This window comes from Bactrocera tryoni, chromosome 1 (assembly GCF_016617805.1).
Source record: "Bactrocera tryoni isolate S06 chromosome 1, CSIRO_BtryS06_freeze2, whole genome shotgun sequence".
In the NCBI taxonomy this organism is placed as follows: Eukaryota; Metazoa; Arthropoda; class Insecta; order Diptera; family Tephritidae; genus Bactrocera; species Bactrocera tryoni.
The window spans coordinates 35,047,811-35,070,617 of NC_052499.1; the positions used below are offsets into that span (position 1 = coordinate 35,047,811).

Consider the following 22,807-nt stretch of genomic DNA (forward strand, 5'->3'; position numbering starts at 1 on the left):
TTATGGCATAAACACAAACTGCTTGAATTTGCTTACCTTTGCCCTTGGTCCAGACGTTAATTTCCTCGCTGGATATTCCGTCGCCGACAATATTATGCGCCGACATCTTGATGATATACTGATTGCCACATTTCAAACCCGTAATCGTATAAGCGTTATTCTCTGGCATCAACTCGGTCTGTGCCCATGTCTCTCCTGTGATGCGGTGCGAGATGGTATAGCCTTGCAAAGGGGCACCACCGTCGTCCGGCGGATCCCAGCTGACACGTATGCTATCAGCTGACGCATATTGCACAATGATTTGGGGGGCGACGGGTGGTTTCATGGCAATCACTTGATACTGAATCTCATCGCTTCCGAACAGATTATTCGCCGTACAAGTGTAATTTCCGGACAAACTGCTCTCCACGCCTGTTCACCAGTACCGTTGGCGATTGCCATTGCCCATTCAATTCACACATTCAACGTGTGGGTGTGTGCGATTGTCGAAATTTTCAATATGTAACGTCATTTGTTTGAATATTTTTGTTGGTGTATTTTCGAAAGCCGTTGTGTTGTGGTTGTAACATGCAACGAAAAATAAATTAAAATAGAAAAGGTTGCAAATATGTGCAGCTACATGGAAAATTGCATTTTTATTTCACAGATAATTGGAATTCAACCCGGCATTTCTCAGCTGAGTGGCCGTGTCTGCTTGACTAACCAAAAATATGCAAAAGAGTGTCGTTTGGCCGCCGAAGTGTCCAGGCGGCGTAAACAGGCGGAAGTAACCGCATTGTGCGAATAATATATTAATTTGAGGACCGTTGATGGAAATTGGATTTTAATTTACCTAACTGAAAGGCTATCAGATTTGAATATTGCAGAAAACCATTTACTTAGACCAAACACCAAATAGCGAACGTCTTCATAAAACAAAAGTTAACACGCTGCGGTTGCAATTTGCTAGAACCACCAAGGAAAAAATATCCAAGCAATTATCGATGACGTATAAGTAACCATGGCGAAAGTTTGGGCAAATAATTTTACTAATTTTCAATTAATAATATCATACTTACGGTGTATTTTTAAATTTCCTTCGTTAGTCACCTCATAGAAGGGGCTGAATGTGACAGGTCGGTCTCTGGTCAACCATCTCGCTCGTGGCGTCGGATTTCCCACAGCCAAACATTCCAAAATCAAGGCAGTGCCGACAGCTTTGCGAACTAGTTGGCCAAAAGAAGCGATCCGAGCAGGGGCTGTAAGAGTACTGATTGTTTTCAACTTTTCTTAGAAATCATTTTGAAGCGCAGAGTGCAACCTTTCCGGCTTCTTAAAAATGTAGTGAGAATTTATGTAAAAGCACTGCTATGTAAAGTACTTAGTTTATGATAAAATATCCCAATAAGGGTTCATACATTCATTTCTTAATACTTATGTTTAAATGGTTCTGTGGGAATCTTTGCCAGTAATAATTTAACTAAAGATATCTGAACAAATCCCAATAATTTTATTTACATATATTGTATTTAGGTTCCTTTGAGTAGTTTTAACTTTCACTTCAGCAAAAAACCTTCTACAAATATAAATTATATAAAGCAATAATTTAAATTATCTTCGAACATAGAGAACTTATTATTGAAGTGATGTGAAACTATTCTATTCCATTGAGATTAAATTGGAAAATAGTTAGTGTGCTTCTGAACCTTCATTTTAAGGTAGATTTTCTGTACCAAGTTGCAACACATTATGAAGGCAGTGGAGAGCTCCCAAATTATGTACAGCTTTTTAAAGGCGAAATTGCTCAGTTTAAGCTTAATTACTTTATAAACTAAGGATGACATCTTTTTATTATTTGAAGTTAGAGCAATCATCTTTAAATCGTTGACATAAAGGCTTTTAGTAGAAAAGTGGAAAAAGTATTCATAACTGCGGTATATCGATGAAGATCGAAAACACTTAAAACGTTTAACTTTCTTATTAATGTCCATCTGTGGCAAATAAATCATCCCTGGGTGCATGCGAAAATTATATGTTGGGTAGTTGCGAAATTTTAAATTCATATTGATTTCGCATACTTGCCATTTAATTAAACTAAAGAGAAACCAAAAGCATAACCTCATACAAAAAAGTAGTGTAACTCAGCCCTTAGTAGCTTTTAAATAAAATTTACAATAATCAATAATCGAGAACCAATTAAAGCTATTACTTTCATTTCAATCGGTTCGTTTTTACAATGAACACCTCAATGCAATAATATTTTAAACCTGCTGTTAATTTAATTTTCTATAGGATCGAAAATTAACGTTGTTGTTGTTATGGATGCCGCTTTACTGCAATAACGTGCTTACAGAGCCATCAATCAGAGGACTGGTGGTCCGCCACACACACATACACTCTGACAAACTTACCACGCGTATTTGTGGTCTGCGCAACCACAGATGTTGGTTCGCCCTCTCCAACGGATGTTGAGGCAGAAACCCAGAATTCGTACATTTGGTTTTCTGCCAGGCCGCGTGCTTCATAGGTCACCGGATAACCATTTTCATCGACGCGCACCATATGTGCTGTTTAATTGGAGAGACAAGAAGGCGACGAAAGAGTCCAAAGATCCAGTAACAACCGCAATAGAGTAAGGCCACAACAAAAAGTCATATAATGCGTGAAAATTTTCCAATTTTATAAAGTCAGTAAGAAAAGAAATCAAAAAAAATTTTATCAATTTTATGATATTATATAATAAAGTCATACAATTAGTCACAATAATTTAAAATATGTTTAAATAGATAGAATAATGTAATAAAGTTATTGACGTAAACGGTTTTTAACTGCGCAACAAAATTTAAAGATAACAAGTAAGGAAGGGCTAAGTTCGGGTGTCACCGAACATTTTCTACTCTCGCATGATAAAGTGATAATCGAGATTTCAATATCCGTCATTTACATATTTTTCAAATACCGTATTTGTGTAAAGTTTTATGCCGCTATCATCATTGGTTCCTAATGTATATATTATACAGAGAAGGCATCAGATGGAATTCAAAATAGCGTTATATTGGGAGAAGGAGTGGTTCTGAACCGATTTCACCCATATTTCGTACATGTCATCAGAGTGTTAAGAAAATATTATATACCGAATTTCATTGAAATCGGTCTAGTAGTTCCTGAGACATGGTTTTTGGTCCATAACTGGGCGACGCCACGTCCATTTTCAATTTTTAAAAAAAGCCTGGGTACAGCTTCCTTCTGCCATTTCTTCCGTAAAATTTAGTGTTTCTGACGTTTCCGACCGACTAACAAGGTTAACGCACTTTTAGTGATTTTCAACATATCATTTGTATGGGAGGTGGGCGTAGTTATTATCCGATTTCTTCCATTTTTGAACCGTATATGGAAATGCCTGAGGGAAACGACTCTTTAGAGTTTGGTTTACATAGCTATAGTAGTTTCCGAGATATGTACAAAAAACTTAGTAAGGGGCGGGGCCACGCCCACTTTTCCAAAAAAATTACGTCCAAATATCCCCTCCCTAATGCGATCCTTTGTGCTAAATTTCACTTTAATATCTTTATTTATGGCTTAGTTATGACACTTTATAGATTTTCGGTTTCCGCCATTTTGTGGGCGTGGCAGTGGGCCGATTTTGCCCATCTTCGAAGTTAACCTTCTTATGGAGCCAAGAAATACGTGTGCCAAGTTTCATAATGATATCTCAACAGACAGACGGACATCCGGATTTCAACTCTACTCGTCACCCTGATCACTTTGGTATATATAACCCTATATCTGACTCTTTTAGTTTTAGGACTTACAAACAACCGTTATGTGAACAAAACTATAATACATACTCTCCTTAGCAACTTTGTTGCGAGAGTATAAAAATATATAAATGGTAAAAAATGTTACATATTGGGAGTTAGGATGCACTGCATTCCATGGCCGATGAAGTCACAGGTATGCCCCTCTCCCCCAAATTGTTAAATGTATGATCTAATTATTTCTAATCTAATGAAATCAGTTCAGACGTTTACCTCTTCTTGATTTTGTTCGACAGCTAATAGCCTTGACAGACAGCAGCGTTAATCCGGATTAACTGCGCACTTTATCAGATCCAAATTCGTTGGGGACAGATGGCAGCTATGCGAGTTTAGAACTCTCGTAAACAGCTGATTGTCATTTATATAATATTTTCATTAAAAGTGGATAGAAGATAAACATTAGGGGTATTCTCTTGCTCTTGCAAAACCCCTACACGGTGCAAGAATTGCATATATTTCCTCTTGGTGCACCGGCACAACAACAAAATCACGCAGAAAATTATTTGCAATGGCTGTAAAATATGTCAGACCAAAACCCATGTAAATTTGCGTGCAATGTCACGCAAAAATATAATTGCAACACTGTTTTAGCTGTCATTTTACTTAAAGACATATTACGTCGTTAAATTGTTGAGGAAGGTAAGTTTTAAATAGATTTTATAATTTCTATTTAAATTATAAAAATTTGTTACAGTTTTTTCTGTTAAAAATGTATGCAGAAGGTGCGCCAATTCACAATAGCCATACATAATAGTCATTCACAATAAATTGACCTAATCAGTCGTTTATATATCACTAGATTTTGCAATGGGTGCTCTCGTGCCCTTGTATATTTCAGTATAGTATTTTTGCAATCTGCAATCTTGCAAGAGCAAGCGAATACCCCTATTGTGGTTGTTAGCCGCCCAAAGTTACACAGCTGTTACTGTTGTTGACACACAAATCCATTTTGCGTTCGTTCTTCACACGGTGAACATGGGCGACAGGCAAGCTGAAAATTTCTTCGAATTTATTTCTAATGTAGCACTTTTATCGATTTCTTTGTATTTCGTTAATAATTTATTCCAACTTTTTATCACTTTTCGTTTGCCAAATTGCCTATTAATTTTTTACAAGATCAATAAATTCTGATACGAAATCTTTATTAAGAGGGGAGCTTGCTTTAGAAGCTTCAAAAAATTGATTTTTTTTTCTTAAATCTCTTTAAAAATTATCTAACAATATTTCCCCAAACTAGTGACCGAGCGTCTAAGATATACATATAGTGTACATACATATGTATGTGCGCTTGGGCAAAAAGCGAAAACTTTGAAGCGCGATTTCTCGGTTTTACGTTTTTACGATTATTCTTAATTGGCGGGCAGGATAGAAAAAAAACTAAACATCGTATGGAATTAGGGCAAAGTTTATTATCATTGGCATAAAATTATCTTCTATTTAAACTAAAAAAAATTAAGAAAAGTTAAGTTTTAACATATTTTTAAACAACATAAAGTAAAATGTTTTGAATCAAAAACCACTACTTATTCAATTTTTAAAAAAATTGTAAAATTTTATTATTTTTTTGGAATTTTCTTAGTTTAACTAAAAGATAAATTATTAAAAAATATGAATCTCTTTGAATTTTTTGTTTCCGTTAGAAATTGCGACCTGCATCCTGTCCGCCGTCCGACAAATGCACATCCGAGATGCATCGGGCAATTGCTTCCCAAAGGCAAAATATCAAAGATTTCGTATCCAAAAAATTTTTGAAAGATGTCCAAATATATAACTATAAAGCCTTGAAATTTCGCTTGAATCAATTATTTCTTTCGCGCCGAAGAAAATTCTCAAAAAAATCGATTTTTTGAAGCCTCTAAAGTAAGCTCCCCCTTAACACTTCCCACTGTTCCTCTGCGATCTTCACTGTTCGGCGACACAGGAAAAATGAGATTTTGTGTGCACACAGCGCCATACACGACACACATGTGCGCGCACCGATCGTAAAAAATCAAACAAACAAAGCCCATACACGAGTAAACCGCATGCGCTCACATACCGATCGAACGCACTTGTGTGTCGTGTATGGGCACTTTTAGCAAAATCAGATTTAATATCAAGAATTATTGGTCCATCGGTCCATTTATTGTGCCGTTACCATGCAGATTTTTATTAGATCCAGAAGAATATCTTTATTAAAATAAGTGGACACATGAGCAATCTCATAGTTTAAATGAGGACAAATCGTACCTAATTTAACCAATAACAGAAAGCTCGTTCAACAAAAATAATTAATCTACACCTTAAGTAATAGCACTTGTTTTTCTTGACCAAACTGCAAAGATACTTTTTATTTAGAAATTTGGCTTTCAAAATGAAATAAAATGCATATAATAATTATATAATATAATTAGATAATGGATACAAAAAAAAAGATACGAAACGAGTGGGAACAATGATCAATGGATCCGGACCAACTCCGAAAGAGAGTATTCTCAAATTGGAAAATTGGAAACCACACCTATAAAAAAACCTGTTATATATAATATATAAAAGGTCCATTGACCTTATAAAAATCCTAAACCAACTTAATCCCAATTTCCATTATTGAACTTAACAAAACTGACCGATTAGGGAAGCAACTACGAACGTGTCAAACCGATTTGCGCCGGTAAGACGCAAATTTTCTATCTTCAGGATAGGGCAGAATAAATGCAAAATTTGTTATAAAAATAAAACTATTAAATGATGAAAATTGTACAGAAGAAAACTAATACAATTATCTATTAACTAGGAACATTTAATTTGACCTAGCTTTTGCACTCACATTTCGCTTGTCCTTTACGCCCAGCCTCGCGCGAATAAACTGTATAATGCGAAATTATTCCATTTCGATTTTTTGGCGGCAACCACGAAATCAATATTGAATCGGCCGTTAATGCGGCTGCTTTTATAGACGCTGGAGCGTCCGGCACATCGTCCTCTGTTTGGCAATATAACGGTTGACTGGACAACCCGTCACCGGTCGCTGTATAAGCCAATACACGCAGGGAGTAATTAGTCGCCTTATGAAGAGTGTGCAAATAAGTCTCCAGATTGGAGGTACGCTTCACCTCTAGTTTTGCGGGAAAGTCAACTGAAAATATAAAATCAACAAGTAAGGAAGGTGTTTGCAAAACTTTACGAATATAATGAAAAATCTTGCGAAAGATTTCAACTGAAAATATTCGAAGAAACCGAATGAGTTACAATAAAAGTTATATTTATGTAATATAAAATCAAAAAAAGTGGCTAAGCATTAACTTTTGCCACTTCCCAAATATATTCGAGAATTGTAATACGCACATATACATACATACATATATAGAGAGTAGTACTTAGGTACGCGATTTCATAAAATTTTGTCTATTTGACTATTAACAGAAAAAGATGGTCTCTGAAATAGTTGGAGGCGAGATATGAAGTTCTGATACTAAGAAAAAAGGGAAAACCGTTAGGCGTTACCGGTGCAATAAAGAGCACATACTTAGAGAGCCTTTCTTAGAGTTGCCTATTAACCAATTTTTTAAAGCATAAACATCCTTTTTTTTACCAGACCCTATTATTTATGGTATCTGGGGCTTGCAAAGTTATAGTTCGACTTTGACAATTTTGAGGCCTCAGATGGTGTTGTCCCTATAAATTCATTGATACTTGATTCGTATGTTGTAAAGTGAAATAATCAGGATGGCTTTAGATTAGTTGAAATTGAAGGACTAGCTCCTGAGGTATAGAATTTCACTTGCAATACTGGGCACTCCATGCCAATTCACCGGCTCGCTCCTATGGAACTCTTTCGTGATATCTTAGTTGTAAAATTTAAATTTGTCTCTGTCGTATTTAGGTAGTGAGTTATCGCACTTTATGTTCATATTCATATTAAGAGTACGCGAGGTTATCATATAATTAATTACGAGAAAATTAGGAAAAGGTATTATTTCAACAGCAAAGTTGTTGTGAAAAAAGTATAACTTCAAATAGAAATAGTCATGGAAATTCACAGTTAAGTTTTCTTTTTTTGTTGTGTTCATAACAGTATCAAATTAATTTTAATTGTTTGCATATTTGCAAAATCAAATGGAATAATTTCAATAAAGCACAATAATTATCTGTATGGAGAGGTACATTGTAGCTCAAATTAATTAATATTTATACGATATAACTATAACGTTAGCCAGTGGCGAACGCAGGAAAAAAATTTGGGGGGGGGGGCTTTTAGGTAAAAAGACAATGTTTCATTATTTTATTCATAAATTGAAGTCTAATCTTCTTTTATTTTGGGCCATAACATTTAAAATCTCTTCCTCCGTCACGTCTATATCTCTATGGATATTCAAGAGAGCCATTCCGTTCAGGCGTGCTTCTCCAGTTTTGTTTCTTAAATATGTTTTAAGCCTGCGAAGTGAGGAAAACGAGCGTTCACTTGAAGCGACAGATATAGGGATTGTTGCTCCAATCTTTAAAAACGATGCACTGTTTTGAAAATTTTTTGCATCGCATAACAATTCAACGCGTCTAAAAAAGTTTTGGATCTCTTTGATTGATTTAACCAGTTCCTGAAAATATTATCAAAATTTTAGTTGAAATATAATCTGAAGAAAAGATTTTTAACCTTTTCCCACATTCTAAATTCAGCAACGAAATCATCGGGATCTTCTACATCAGCGGACCATTGCTTTTCTAAAACACGACAGTCTCCTGCATCTCAATAACGTCCAGATTTACTCATTTATTTGGCAAAATGTTTTCCAATTTTGGAAAGCTTAGCTCTCGATGTTTTAAAATCGTTCATTGATTTGGTCAAAAATGATCTAAAAACGGTATGTAAATTGATCTGCGGTAATATTCTTCCGGTTCGCCTTCATAATTGTCGCGATTAGTTTGCCGTTTCGCCAAACGCGGAATTTTGATTTCTAAATCTAATTCTGCGGCTATTGTTTTAACTTATTCAAAAATTAGTTTAAACGATTGTTCAGAATCCTTACGCATTTCACTAATCTCAGCATCCAAATTATTTGCATAAGCAACGCAGCTGCTCAAATCACAGTCTATTTGCTGCAAACATAGGCTTATGTGTTTTGATAATGCAAAAATTGGCTTTAGTATCGCCATAGCAATCACAAATTGAGGTGATTGGATTGCAGTCAACAAAGCATGTTGCTTTGATAAATCACTTCTTAAATTTTTTCAGTATCAAGCTCTTCCAACGCTGTACAGATCAATGGGAATAAATCGTTAAATAAAGAAAGAGATTCTAAATGCTCCACCCAACGTGTTTCGAAGAATTTAAGTAACCTCACTTGCTTTGAGTTTGGAAAGGATTCAAGAATAAGATTTTTGAGCAGTGTGTCTGCTTTAGTTGACATCCGAAAAAGATTTACGGTCTCTTTCATGGAGCCAATACAATTTCTTATAGCAGGTATTTTGCAAGTCGTTGCCAAGCAAAAAAAGTATCAAAAAGTATCAAAAGCACAACCGTTGTTTTAAAAATTTTCATTTGAAAAACAAATAATAAGTAAAGTTGTGTATCTAATTCAGACCAGTTTTTTCTGGTTGTTTTTATTAAAAATATAGACATTTTAGTAAAGACATTCAAGTATTTTTTTGCAAATAGCATAATTTTATTTAATTTAAATTTATTTCACTACAGTTTGCTCATGGAACGAAAACTGAAAGTCATAATAAATGAGTTTTTATTTTTTCCTGTATTATGATTAACAATAAACTCTAAAAAATATAATAGAAACCTTATTGGTGACTTTTCAGTTCAGAACTAATTTTCAAAAAGAAGTGCATTTTCGACTCACAATTCCCCTTAAATCTAAAAAATCCAGTTCAGCAGCCACAGAGTTATAAGGCAAACTAATTACTTTGAAGCAAATTAAAAAAATGTCTCTGTCCAGTTTATATTTTTCTGGGTTTTTTAATTGGCCTACATTCCTACAACTTTTTAATGCTATCCAGATATAATAGGTTTGTTTTTAGTTTAACATTTTCATAGTTTCAAAAAAATAAATTCTGTCAGCAGAAAAGTATCAAACACAAACGGCCTATGTGAAAAAAAAGTATCAAAAAAGATACAATTGTATCAAAACGGCAACGCTGTTAGTGACTAATGTATTCATTTATTTTACATATTCATACATCGTCGGCAGAAAGATTGCTTTGAAAACAACAGATTACAATTTTCCAAATGACTATGTAGAATTAAATTCTATTATTTAAAAATTCAATTACTTTGGGGGGGGGGGGGGGTTTAACACCCCAAAACCCCCCCCTGCGTTCGCCCCTGACGTTAGCACAAAAAGGAGTGAGACAACCACTAATGGCAGATAACAAAGATTTAATATCAAGTCTGTTTATCGTACCAAATCATTCGTGCTATTACATAACAATTTCATTCCAAAGATAAACTTGTAGATAAAATAAAACTACACATTCATGACAGGATAGAGCATTATCCCGCTTCCACTTTAAAGTCACTACTATCTACCACATATTAACACCATCCATAGGGAAGTCGCAGAAGGGCGATGACGCTACATCCTTTTCCTACTTACAATCCCGTTAAAATGGCAGGGGCATATGGCAATGTGTGAGTGTGATATACATGTTGTTGTTCGAACTCACTTTGATTCACAATTGGCCGATATAAAATTTTATAGCCTTGGATTATTCCACCATGAAATTGCAACGGCGGCTCTAGCCAGGATATCTTCAGACTTTGCGACGACAATGCGGTACAGTTGACATGCTGCGGAGGCGCTTCAGGCACTGTAAAGAGAAACCACATATAACCAAAAACAAAATGTTTCACTGTAATAGTTTAATATACAAAAACATAATCATAGAAACCGGTTATCTGTGCCGCAGTTTGAATTAAAATTATGGTCTATATTTAGTCACTTAAAATTTCAAGGTGATCAAAGCAAATGACAACAGAAATGAGTAAATTGTGCTAAGTAGCCACTTTAGGCAGGAGTTTCTCCTTTAGTTCTGTGTCAGCACACGCGGCAATCACATACATACTTATATATGGTGAACATGCAGAATTCCAAGATGGAGAACTCTAATGATAATGAATGAACCTTAAACGGTTCTCAAGCGTGATATAATATTAACTACAGGTATAAGAACAAAATCCAAAGGATCGCAATAGAAATCATAAAGTTCGATCGAGTTTAGGAAGCGCTTCGTTAAAATATATGATTACAATTTCGAGTAGTTGTAACTAGTTCCTCTACGCTTGATTTGCCTTACAGAGAATTAGAGAAGCGAACATTGACCGACATTTACTCACACACTACTACAAATTGCAGACACAAAGTACTTATACCAACAGCACTTTTATGTAAGTGCCACAGGAACAAAAGCTCTTAAAAACAACATTCAACACCTATAAAATTACTCACCACCCTCGGCTGTCGTTCCGAAAATGGCGGCACTCCAGGGTCCCGAACCAAAGCTGTTGAGTGCACGCACAGTCACCGCGTACCTGGTGTATTTGCGCAAGCCGCGAATGGTTGCCTTTGTGGTGGCCCAACCACTTACAATCACCGACTTGAGTGAATTATTGACAACGCTAATGTAGTTGATGTTCTGTTTTTCCTCGCTGCAGTTAACGGTATAGCCGATGAGTTCACCATTCCAAGATTCTCGTGATGGTATCTGCAAAGACGTAAAAAAGTAAGAATGCAAAGACAAGGCGTTATTTCAAGTAAGTGGAATGAAGTATGTGCATACATTTGTATGAATGAGTGGAAAATTGTTGTTTTTGCGCCCACAAAGAACACACGTTTGCGAGTGCTTGCTGTATATACATACTTGTATATAGATATACTATAACTGTTTATTTATAGTATGTTATGCCAAGAGAATGCGGTGCCCTCGAGAAATTGACGTCAGAACTGGTAGTCGCTCAAACTACTAGCCACACTTACATACATACTACAAGCTGCTATGTGGTGTGGCACGAAGTATTTTCACGAACATACAATACTTGTATAAATCAGGTACCATTATAGTCATTAAATTATTAATTTTGAGGGAAAAGGTGTGAGATGTAAATAAAGATTTGACGAGGTTGGTCGCATGCTCATGAAAATAATTGTATTTTGTTTACTACAGCAATTAGTTGAATGTTGGCTATTGGCAAAACCCAGGGGCGGATCCAAAGTACAATTCTGGGGGGGGCAGTGCCGTTCAATCTTTTCTGGAGCATCGTTGTTCTGAGCCAAGTCTTGATTCGGCGCAAAGAAGAAAAGAAAAAAGTTCAGCGCTCGTATTTATGGCTGGCAAAGTGGTGAGGCTTTCTAAGGCAAAAAGCACTTGTGTTCTCGTAGTCATTTTCATTTTCCATGGTTGTTGAAATATAGATTATCCCAAAACATCTAATTAGGCATTCAATGAGTACAGTTAAATCCTTTTTTTTCCAAATTTACGTTAAATTTTGGTAACAGCTGACTCAAATTGAAACTTTCAAGAATTTCATAGGAAAACCGCGTTTTTAAATCTTGCATGCAGAAATCCTGTAAAAGTCTTCACAGCTTTGAAATGGGTGATTGTTTCGATGACTCTGACGACCACATGTTCCTGGTTTTTCCACTAAAACATCTAATTTTTCAACCATCAGTGTACCATTTGAAAAAATTTCATTAAGGTGATGATCAGCAAGCATTCTTCGCGTGTTCAGTGTTGCAACCAATGTTGTTATGACGTTTGATGCTTTTTTTCTGTAAGTTGGTAGTACTATTAGTGACATCTATGCTAAATTTCACGAAAAAATATTAAATAGTATTTGAGATACGCGTCGTTTTGTGAGGCTCTAAAAGTGGATTCCTCGACTTTTACTATGTTTAAATTTATTGAACAGAGGAACTGCGATAATGCACCATCTCATTCTGCATTGGTTATTCGTGATCATTTTGCCGCATTTTCAATTAATATCGTGATGCAACCACCGCATACGCCTGATTTACCTTTGTGTAACTTCTGACTATTCAGCAAATTCACATTACCACTCCAAAGACACCGTTTTGACTCAATTGAGGATATAGTAAAAGCTGAATCGAAGAAGGCTCTGATGGCCATCACGAGTGCTATGATGACTGGCATAAGTGTTTTGTAGTGGGAGGGGATTACTTTGAAGGAAATGAAATGGACAAAATTCATCTTTCAATTTGATCACAGTAGTATTTCTTTATAAATGTTTGTACATATGTGGCTCGAATTTGCTTATGGGAGGGGGAGGGAGAGGGAGAGTAAGGTTTTAAAGGCAAAAAAATAATAATATATTTGTGTTTTTTTTTGCGGCGACATGAGTAATATAATTTTATTAAATTTAATGACATATTATTGTAAATTATCGCTTTGAATTTGTTTACATAAAGTCACAAAACGGAAAGTAAGTAATTATTATAACCAAAATCAACCCTACATTTGATACCAAATGGAAAAATCTTGGATCTTAATGGAAATGCGATCTGTCATAAAATATGAACTTTTAAATTATATAGCCACCTGATAGTGTTAGAAGAAATTCTGCAAGAAGTATATTATCACTAACCTGCCATGTCACAATCAATTCACTTTCACCGCCGGTCTGCACCTGCACATTTGAGGGCGCTTCGGTTGGAGCCTCTTCCTGCGTTTTCAGCACAATAGGATCGGTGAATGGACTCCGCTCGATTTCGTTGATTGCCTGCATACGAATGAGAAAAGTAGTTGCCGGTGTCAAGCCTGCCACAATGGCACTTTCCCGCAAATCGCTGTCATAGCTGTCAATACAAAGCAACAACAATAACGATGAAAACCATATCTACCATCAAGAGTGTACTGTGATAAACAAATATAGCATGCAGCGATTGAATGCATATATAAGTGTGGTAAATGCTGCACACATTCATTGACTGAATATCAACGAACCTCCGGCTAATACTTGTCGACGGCAGAGTGACATTGATGATGTTTGGACCACTCCAGTCTCCACCCGCCATGCCAAGCGCAGCATGTGATTGCAAATACTTCAACGGCTGATATTGTACGAGATAGCTGAGCACTGGCGAATTGCCATCGAATGGGCGCCGCCACGACAGCTTTACGGTACGTGAGCCCACCTCAAAGACTTCCAGCACAGATGGAGTGTCAGGACGTTCTTGAACAGCCAAGAAGATGACGAGCTCAGTGCGTCCGTAAGGATTTTCGGCAACGCAACGATAAATGCCCGAATCGTGACGATCCGAACGGGCAATGGTCAGCTGTGAGTCGACGCCCTTGTCCGTTTTCATTTCCGCAATGCTAAAACGGAAATTGTTCAGATCAATGCGGCCATTGTTGTGTGTCCACGAAATCGCGATGGGCTCGTCGCCTTTCGCCTGGCAGTCGAGACTAACGGGGTCATTGCGTCGTGATGATACATTTCGTGCTGCTTGTTCGAAGCGGGCGGGTTCTAAAATAAACACGACCAAAATAAGGCAAATGCTTGGTAAATAATTTGCTTTTAAACCCGCGTGAAAGTTCGCTCACCATTCACATTGATGCGTATAATTTTTTTGAGACCGACGCCAATATCGTTTGCTGCGTGACACATGTAGTAGCCCTCATCAATGTCCGTGGCTAGATTAAGCACAAGCGAGTTGTTGCGCATGTTGAGCGGCTTAAAGTCTTGTGACAATTTGCCTGCAAAAAAAAAAAAAAATTAAATGGACTTTTACTGCGATACTCAATACATTTGGATGTAACTTTGTAAATTATCTGGTGCTAAATCTTGCTGTCTTGCTCATTTCATGCATTCTAAATTTGAGCAAACAGTACCAGCTGTTCAGCGTATAATTACCCATCAATGCTAAAATGGCTTAATTAATATACCAGCATTCCTGACATTAATTTATTTGCTTTTCTTAACATTTTTGTATTTTTCCCTCTAATTTACGTTGAATTTTGTCTGTGGCTCTATCTCTTTATGTGCTTTGCAGAATCGGCAACCACGCAAAAATTAGCTCAACCCTAATTTAACTTGCGAACAAAAAGTCGTCGTCTATAAAACTTTAATGAACTCGCATATCAGGATTAAGTTTACTGCCGTCGCGCTCACTCCTTTTACTTGTGCTGAGCAGTTTCATTCGATTTTTTCACCGAACCTGGCAACCGATTTACAGCAGACAGCCGTTAGAGACTTACAACAGTGCGAGCTGCACCCGCATAACGGTTGTTACATACATATATTCAACTACTACTTTTGCAAATCTCTCATGCTGTAGCTTTTTCTTATCCCTTTTATAGAGTATAGTATTTACTTCTGTGCACTACTCACCCTGCCCTTTGAACCAGGTAATAGTTGGAATCGGATATCCTTCCGCCTCGCAATTTATCGATATTGTATTGCCAAGCATTATGGCCGTATCCATTGGCTCCAGTGCCCAGCGTGGCGCAACTAAACAAACGCGCTCCCGGACGAACGGACCCACGCACACATTCACGTGTGCACAAGCAGCGGAAATCAGCGTGCGCGTCGGAAATGCGATAACGAACATGGCGAGTTATGTGTTGTTGGATGTGATGAGCAGCATCGTTATTATGGAAGCAGGAAAGTAGCAAATATCCCAAGTAGAAAAACAAATAACAAAATTAACAGCAACATCTATGTGGATAAAGGAGGCTAAAGGTTGCTTGCTCTATGTCGCTTAAGAGCTTTTCTATGGAAGATACGTGGACCAGAAAACTTTTACCACCGGATAGAGGAATTTCAAGTTCAATTAACGAAAAACCGAATGCGATTTATTTCAGTGAAATGGGGTTGTGAGGACTTTTACTTACATATACATATTTAAACACATAAAAAAATAAAAATATTCAAAACAGAAAAGGAAACTAAATGGGGGTTTAATTGAAGAATTTAAGTGCCATCCTTTTTATTAAGGTACTGTTTCTGTAAATTCTTTCTTTGGCGAGGATCTGCTCGATGGATAGAATTTATTAGAGTTATTCTAAACGGCACTAACAATCACTGTAATCTGGTATACCTTACTATACATATATTAATAATATTATTTTAATCGGGCAACTTAGAAATTTAATCGAAATTAAAATGTGTTAAGTAAGTAGAGAAGGTAACAGGCTTGGGGAAAAACTTTAAAGAATGCCTTATGACTAACAAGTTTTTTCAAAAACCGGGCGATTAAAAAATCAAAGATGGTACATATGCGTTACTTCAGAATCACTTTCTTTTAGCGAAAAGTTTAAATTTATTTTACTTTGGCCAAAACTCAAATGAGATTTGTTTTTATAATGATGCGGAATTGGGGGGTTGCAGGCCTTCCTCTTTTCTTGTATAATAAATGTCAACGTTCTTTGGGATATAGTGTATACATGAGTCAAAAAATATATATGGTTATATGTAAGTTGTTTATTAATTTTAACTTATTACCGTATCCAATATTATAAATTTTTGTTAAGATATCTTACATGTTTACCGATATATAGAATGTGTAATGCTACTGACGTATTTATTTAGTGACCGTTAGGTGAGAAATGGGCGGGGTTATCACCGGATTTTGTCCATTTTCAATTACCAATGGACTTACAGCTGCAACTGAACCATTGGTTTTCGGAAAATGCAAAAAGAACAGCTGGTACGACGAGGAGGCCGTGTTGCAGCGGAGAGAAAACAGGCTGCCTACCTCGCAACGTTACGATCGACCACAACACGTGCGGGATAGGATAGATACCGAGAGTTGAAGAAGGAAGCGAGACGCATTTGCAGACAGAAAAAGAAAGAGGCCGAAATGCGTGAGTATGAAGAGCTTGATAAGCTGGCCGACAGGGGTAATGCGCAAAAATTCTACGAAAAATGCGGCGGCTTACAGAAGGTTTCAAGACCGGAGCATACTCTTGTAGAACCCCCAAAGGTGATCTGGTCACCGATGACCAAAGCATACATAAATTATGGAGGGAACACTTCTCCAGCCTGCTTAATGGCAGTGAACGCACAACACCAGAAGAAGTCGAACCCGATTCCCCAATCGATGACGATGGAGCAGACGTTCAATTGCCCGACCATGAAGAAGTTCGAATAGCAATTACCCGTCTGAAGAACAACAAAACAACGGGGGCCGATGATTGCCGGCCGAGCTATTCAAACACGGCGGCGAAGAACTGATAAGGAGCATGCGTCAGCTTCTTTGTAAAATATGGTCGGACGAAAGCATGCCCAACGATTGGAATTTAAGTGTGCTCTGCCCAATCCATTAAAATGGAAACCCCACAATCTGCGCCAACTACCGTGGGATAAGCCTCCTCAACATCGCGTATAAGGTTCTATCGAGCGTATTGTGTGAAAGATTAAAGCCCATCGTCAAAAAACTGATTGGACCTTATCAGTGTGGCTTTAGACCTGGAAAATCAACAACCAACCAGATATTCACCATGCGCTATATTTTGGAAAAGACCCATGAAAGGAGAACCGACACATACCATCTCTTCGTCGATTTCAAAGCTGTTTTCGACAGCTCGAAAAGGAGCAGCCTTTATGCCGCGAAGTCTGAAGTTGGTATTCCCGCAAAACTGTGTAAACTGACGTTGAGCAACACCAAAAGCTCCGTCAGGATCGGGAAGGACCTCTCCGAGCCGTTCGATACCAAACGAGGTTTCAGACAAGGCGACTTTCTATCGTGCGACTTCTGCAATCTGCTGCTGAAGAAAATAATTCGAGCTACAGAATTTAATCGAGCAGATACAATTTTTTATAAGAGTGTACAGCTGCTGGCGTATGCCGATGGTATTGATATCATAAAAAGGTGTAATCGCATATTATTGTCCTAACTATCAATCGCAGCAGATAACATAGTGGTGAGGGTGGAACAGTAAGGAGGTAACTTCTTTCTGGTGTCAACGCACAAAGGTAAGACTGACAGAGGAAAACAGCAGATATCCCGTATATGGTGCGATACCAACACGAGACATACCATATGGCTATACACAGACACAAACCCTAGGGGTGAGTAGCTATCGCAATATGTATATCTGATATAGTCATCTAAGACATATATATATATATATATTGGGAGGAAGTCTTGGATCTAACACTATCTATAGAATCAGATAGTTTGGTGGTCGATGACTGGAGGGTGTCCGAGAAGCCATCTACATATGTCGGATCACTTCTGTATACTCTTCAGAATTGGCGAGAAATCCAATACTCTCCTCCGATATCAAAACTCCAGGAAAGCAGGATGGGGTAAATTTTCTATGATAGCAATAAAAAGCTTAGAAGCAAGTAGGTTTAAAAATAGAATCAGTAATCCTTAAGAACAATGCGTAGATGGAGAGGTGGGTAAAAAAGGAAGTCCCCTCCTTGGTGGAACGGAGACCTTAAAAGCCATAGAACCCAATTGAGATAAGTGTTTGATGAGAGATATACTACCAACCTCTGGCATCCATATAAAGATATCTTGAAGCTAAAAAGCAGTTAGGTAAGCAGTGGCAGAGTCATGGCAGTTTTTCTGCAAATCGATAGAAAGATGCAAAGAATCAACTAGACAGAGTAAGACACTGTCTAAGGAATACTTCAATACATATGTACATCTTGCCTAAACACGATGGTGCGAATGATTTTATATCTATTAGCCTTGCTACATAGGCATAGATGAAAAGGTGTGCAGATGGGCACAACCGATATTTATGAACAGAATGATTACAGAATCAAATGGTTCAATCATGCAAATGCCTCAATTTAATCTTCCTTTACCCGGTGGTACAACAATTTTTCTGTCCCCAACAGCTAAATATTTGGGGTTGAATATCGATACCAAACTGCATTGCAAAATAATACTTAGCATGTACTGGGGCCTTAATACAAATATAGTTATGTGAATGTATATGGCCGTCATCAGGTCAATCCTAATATTAGTCATGCCCGACTGATGTGCTCAATATATTCTGCTTCAGGTGTCCATAAACGCCTTTACACGGAAAGTAGCAGCAAGCTCTGATATAAGAATGAGGGATTGTGGTGCGTAGTTAACAATTGCAGAAAGGCTTTAAGCTCACTGGCAGGTCAACTCCACTTGTCCTTAATTTGGTTTCTCGGCCACAAGAACATTTTTGATAACAAAAATGCAGACGAGTTGGCCAAACTAGGAGCCTCTTTAGATGAATTCGAGGCGGAGTTAATATCATGTCCACTGGAAGCGATTAAAATAGAGCTTTATACTCATTTCGAACAAATAGCTCAGTGGAGATGGAAACCAATAATCAACTGCCAGATAGGGAAGCAGATATGGCACAAGTATGAAAATACTAGAACAAAGAACTTAGACACCCTATTGGAGATCACGCGCTAAAAATGGGTCAACCTATAACAATATTTGCCGCAGCTTCAAGCTAGAAGTGAATAAGGAAGCAGTTTTCCACTTTCTATGTGACTACTCAGATCTAATTAAAACTAGACATAGAATACTTGGAACACATCAAGTACCTTGAATGGATTTATACGTAACATTTTAAAATAACTTTAATAACTTCAATTACATGGTTTCTGAAAACTATTATAATTTTATTTTGGTTTATTTATTTGCTGTTCTAAATTGTTTTTAGGAAATTTTAGATATAAATTATAAATGTGGTGAAATTCTCCAAAGTATGATAAATAAAATATACTTTTTGTAGTAACGCTTATTCCGATACTAGTTTCACATCTTTTTAGGAGATTAGTGCTTGCTTTTTAATAACTGTAATGAAGATAGTTAATTGTTACGAAAATTCTGTAAAGGTTCAATAAAAAAAGAGATATGAAAGGCCATAATTTTACAAGGTTCTGATTACGCTTATTATCTTTTTTGGGTTGACAACGCCAAATGTATAATGTAACATGTTTTAATCGGAACCAAAATACGATTACAGAAACGTATTGGGCCCAATAAAGGACAATTTGATATCAAAGGTTAAGTAACTTTTAATTTAATCCGTAGCCATTGGTAGTTCAGTTACTTACCTCGCACTTGTAATTCGGCAGTGTAGTTCACCTTGGCTGCCGCATTGCTCGCATAGCAGGTATATCTACCGCTATGCTTTGCGCTGATATCCTTGAACACCAAAAGCGAATAGAATTCCTCCTTTTTCTCCGTAATCTGCGAGTTTGTAGAACAAAAATAACACACGAGAAATATAAAACGAAATTGAAACGTCAAGTGAATGAAGTCTTTTTTTCTTCTTAATTTAACGCTAAAAACAACTTTGACGCTTTGCTTCGAAAGTGTTGTAAGACGCGCACCCTCAGGATACCAAAAGTAAGTGTATTTTTGTTTCTCTGCCATGTAGTAAATAAGTTTTAACTAACTCTTTTCAACTTACTGCAGTCACACTGAAACTTCTAGTTTTATTCTTTTCTTTTTTGCTACTTGTGTGGTCGACCATATGTTTGAGTATGCATTTGCTTTCAGAATCCCATGGAGTTTTGGGTTGATCAACTCACCTGCAAACTTGTCGGTATGGACATGTCATCCTTCTTCCAACTGAAATAGATTGGCATATCACCAGATGAAACGGCGCAAGTTATCTGCGCGCGTCCTCCCTCTTGCAGATTCTTGGGAAACTTGAATGCTTCAATCACTGGTGGGCCTGTAGAGAAGAAAGCACAGTAAAATGGCAATCAAAAAGTTATTTTGGCACAGAATAATTGCGGGGAAATTTGTAGGACAAAAATTCAATGATATTTAACATTGGACTTGCAAGATTACCTTCAGGTTGCATTTTGGGGGAAAACAGACCTCGAAGTCGGAATAAAAATAATAAACCTGGAGTAAAAAGCTCAATTATGACTCCTGACTGCTAATGTTTTAAGTATTTACATAAGCAATGACTTACTCAAAACATAATACGCAACGTGATACTTTTCTTTATACTTAATTAATGGTTGCCTGTGCCATTTGAAATTAATCGAGATAGCTATAGACGTGGTCTTAACGAAACTGTTAGTGTACAATTAAACTGTATATTTTCGCGCCTCTCTTTGATATTTGTCGAACATATAGGTAAGCAGGTGAGATATTTCAATGATATTAGGTGAATATCGCATTACTTGCTGATAAAGTTAATGAAATTCATATAACTAATATGGTAGATATTTCCGTTTTCCGAGTTAATTGTAATTTATTCACATTTTATATTCTCGCATCGCTTTGGGAATCTCAGTTTTGCAAATGATATTATTCAGTGGGTATTCCACCGCCCACTACTACGTGAAATAACATACAAGTATGTAAGCAACAACTCAATCAATTCTAACCAAATACGAAACTTGCTTCTCCTAACTCTATAGTATATGTAGAATAAAAAGATTTAAAACATCCGGTTGACTTTTTAGTACAACTACCGATTAACTTAATGGATATCGACTATAACTATAACCATCTACAGTCGGGAGCGTAGGTTCGAAGATGAACGAATCGTAATTGATGTTGAAGCGGTAATAGCATTGTTTGAGAGGTGTTTGATGAAGATGTTTCAGATTAATCTCCAGCGCACAAAAGGGATCTTGGCCAAGGAAAAACACGAAGCCGACGTTGGACTAAAATCGTCATCACTGACAGAGACAGACATTTTTTGAACTACCTTCTATGACCTCACCCCAGGTGTACCTCAACGTGATATCCAAATGAACGAACAGATGCAGCTAAAGTGTTTTTATACATCAGATGGTATAAATTCTTAGAAGACCCTCTCCCATCATTGGGAGGCTATCGTCTTCCATCTGCTGGTAGAATGAATTTACTCTGATAAAAAGTTTTCACGGATGCTAAACATTTAAGGTAGGAGGGCAGGGATGTGAGCATTCACTCTGAGCCGAATGCTCAGAGTTCACGAGTAGTCGAACGGCTTTACCAGCGTTGAGCTCACTATGTGCTCAAAAATAGTCAAGGAGTCTACGTCCTCTCCAAAATCTACTTCAATATCCGAGTCAATTAAGTGCCTGGTCATAGCGAAATCACTGAAAACCGCAAATCTGGCAAACTCAAATGTAAAAAGCTCCTTGTATCTAATTTGGAACGAGAATTATTTTCGGACCATCTCTAGCTAACCTACACCAAATGCAATGACTGTTTTACAGCTGACATTACACGGTATATGCATATATGTACAAGGTGCGTTCCAAAGTAAACAGGACTTTGAAAAAACGGAACAAATGGTTTTTCCGGCAAAATCAATTTATTTTATTCAAAATAGTCTCCTTGTGCTTCTATACAGCTTTTTGCACCGCTACGTCTGCATAACGCTTTCCTTTCATGAGCAAATGCACTTTTCAGAAAGGAAGAAGTCGCACAGTGTCATATCAGGTGAATACGGGGAGTGGTTAATGGTTAAAATGTGATTTTTGGTCAAATAATCGGCCAAAATGAATGTTTTATTATGAGCAATTTTTGGTCGTCAGTCAATTTGTGCGGAATAAACCATGCACACACCTTTCGTAAGCCAAAATGTTCAGTCAAAATGCGATAAATCGATGTTTTGGAGATGTTCGATGGAATTTCGATGGAATTTTTTTTGTTTTTTGTTTAGATTGGCACACATGTTGATCGTCATTTAAGTCCTCCTGACCACTTTGAAAACGTTGAAACCACTCGTGCACTCGTGCTACGGGAAAGGCAATCAACGTCATAAACTTTTTTTTATCAATTAAAACGTTTCGGTAAAAGTTTTACCAATTTTAAAACCAAATTTAATGTTGGCTCTTCGCTCGAAGCTTATTTTCGCACCGATAACACAAACATACTGACACTTAAAACGCAATAACTTAACTTCCAATCAATAAAATGTCATGAAACTCTCACTGGACAATCGATAAAGATAGCAGACATACAAATGACGCTACCAGGGGTCGCTAGATTCAAAAAGTCCTGTTTACTTTGGAATGCACCTTGTATGTCAGTATTGGTCAGTGAAGAATAAAGGATGTATATCGGAGAGGTATGTGCATAGATGTCCGAGGAACTCGACGT

General features: G+C 37.0%; 1 protein-coding gene across 5 annotated transcripts in view; it reads right to left on the reverse strand.

The window, feature by feature from the left end:
• LOC120778030 (Down syndrome cell adhesion molecule-like protein Dscam2) overlaps window positions 1-22,807 on the reverse strand; it is a 158,879-nt gene that overhangs the window by 21,375 nt on the left and 114,697 nt on the right. For all 5 annotated transcript variants that reach the window (XM_040109713.1, XM_040109706.1, XM_040109720.1 and 2 more), the window contains exons 15-26: window positions 20,284-20,429; window positions 19,804-19,939; window positions 15,127-15,246; window positions 14,340-14,492; window positions 13,740-14,262; window positions 13,381-13,591; window positions 11,228-11,483; window positions 10,446-10,589; window positions 6,604-6,912; window positions 2,391-2,546; window positions 1,059-1,238; window positions 37-411 (exon numbers count right to left, since the gene is read on the reverse strand). In XM_040109713.1, coding sequence (XP_039965647.1) covers window positions 37-411; window positions 1,059-1,238; window positions 2,391-2,546; window positions 6,604-6,912; window positions 10,446-10,589; window positions 11,228-11,483; window positions 13,381-13,591; window positions 13,740-14,262; window positions 14,340-14,492; window positions 15,127-15,246; window positions 19,804-19,939; window positions 20,284-20,429 — 2,709 coding nt within the window. The remainder of the gene's footprint in view (window positions 1-36; window positions 412-1,058; window positions 1,239-2,390; window positions 2,547-6,603; window positions 6,913-10,445; window positions 10,590-11,227; window positions 11,484-13,380; window positions 13,592-13,739; window positions 14,263-14,339; window positions 14,493-15,126; window positions 15,247-19,803; window positions 19,940-20,283; window positions 20,430-22,807) is intronic.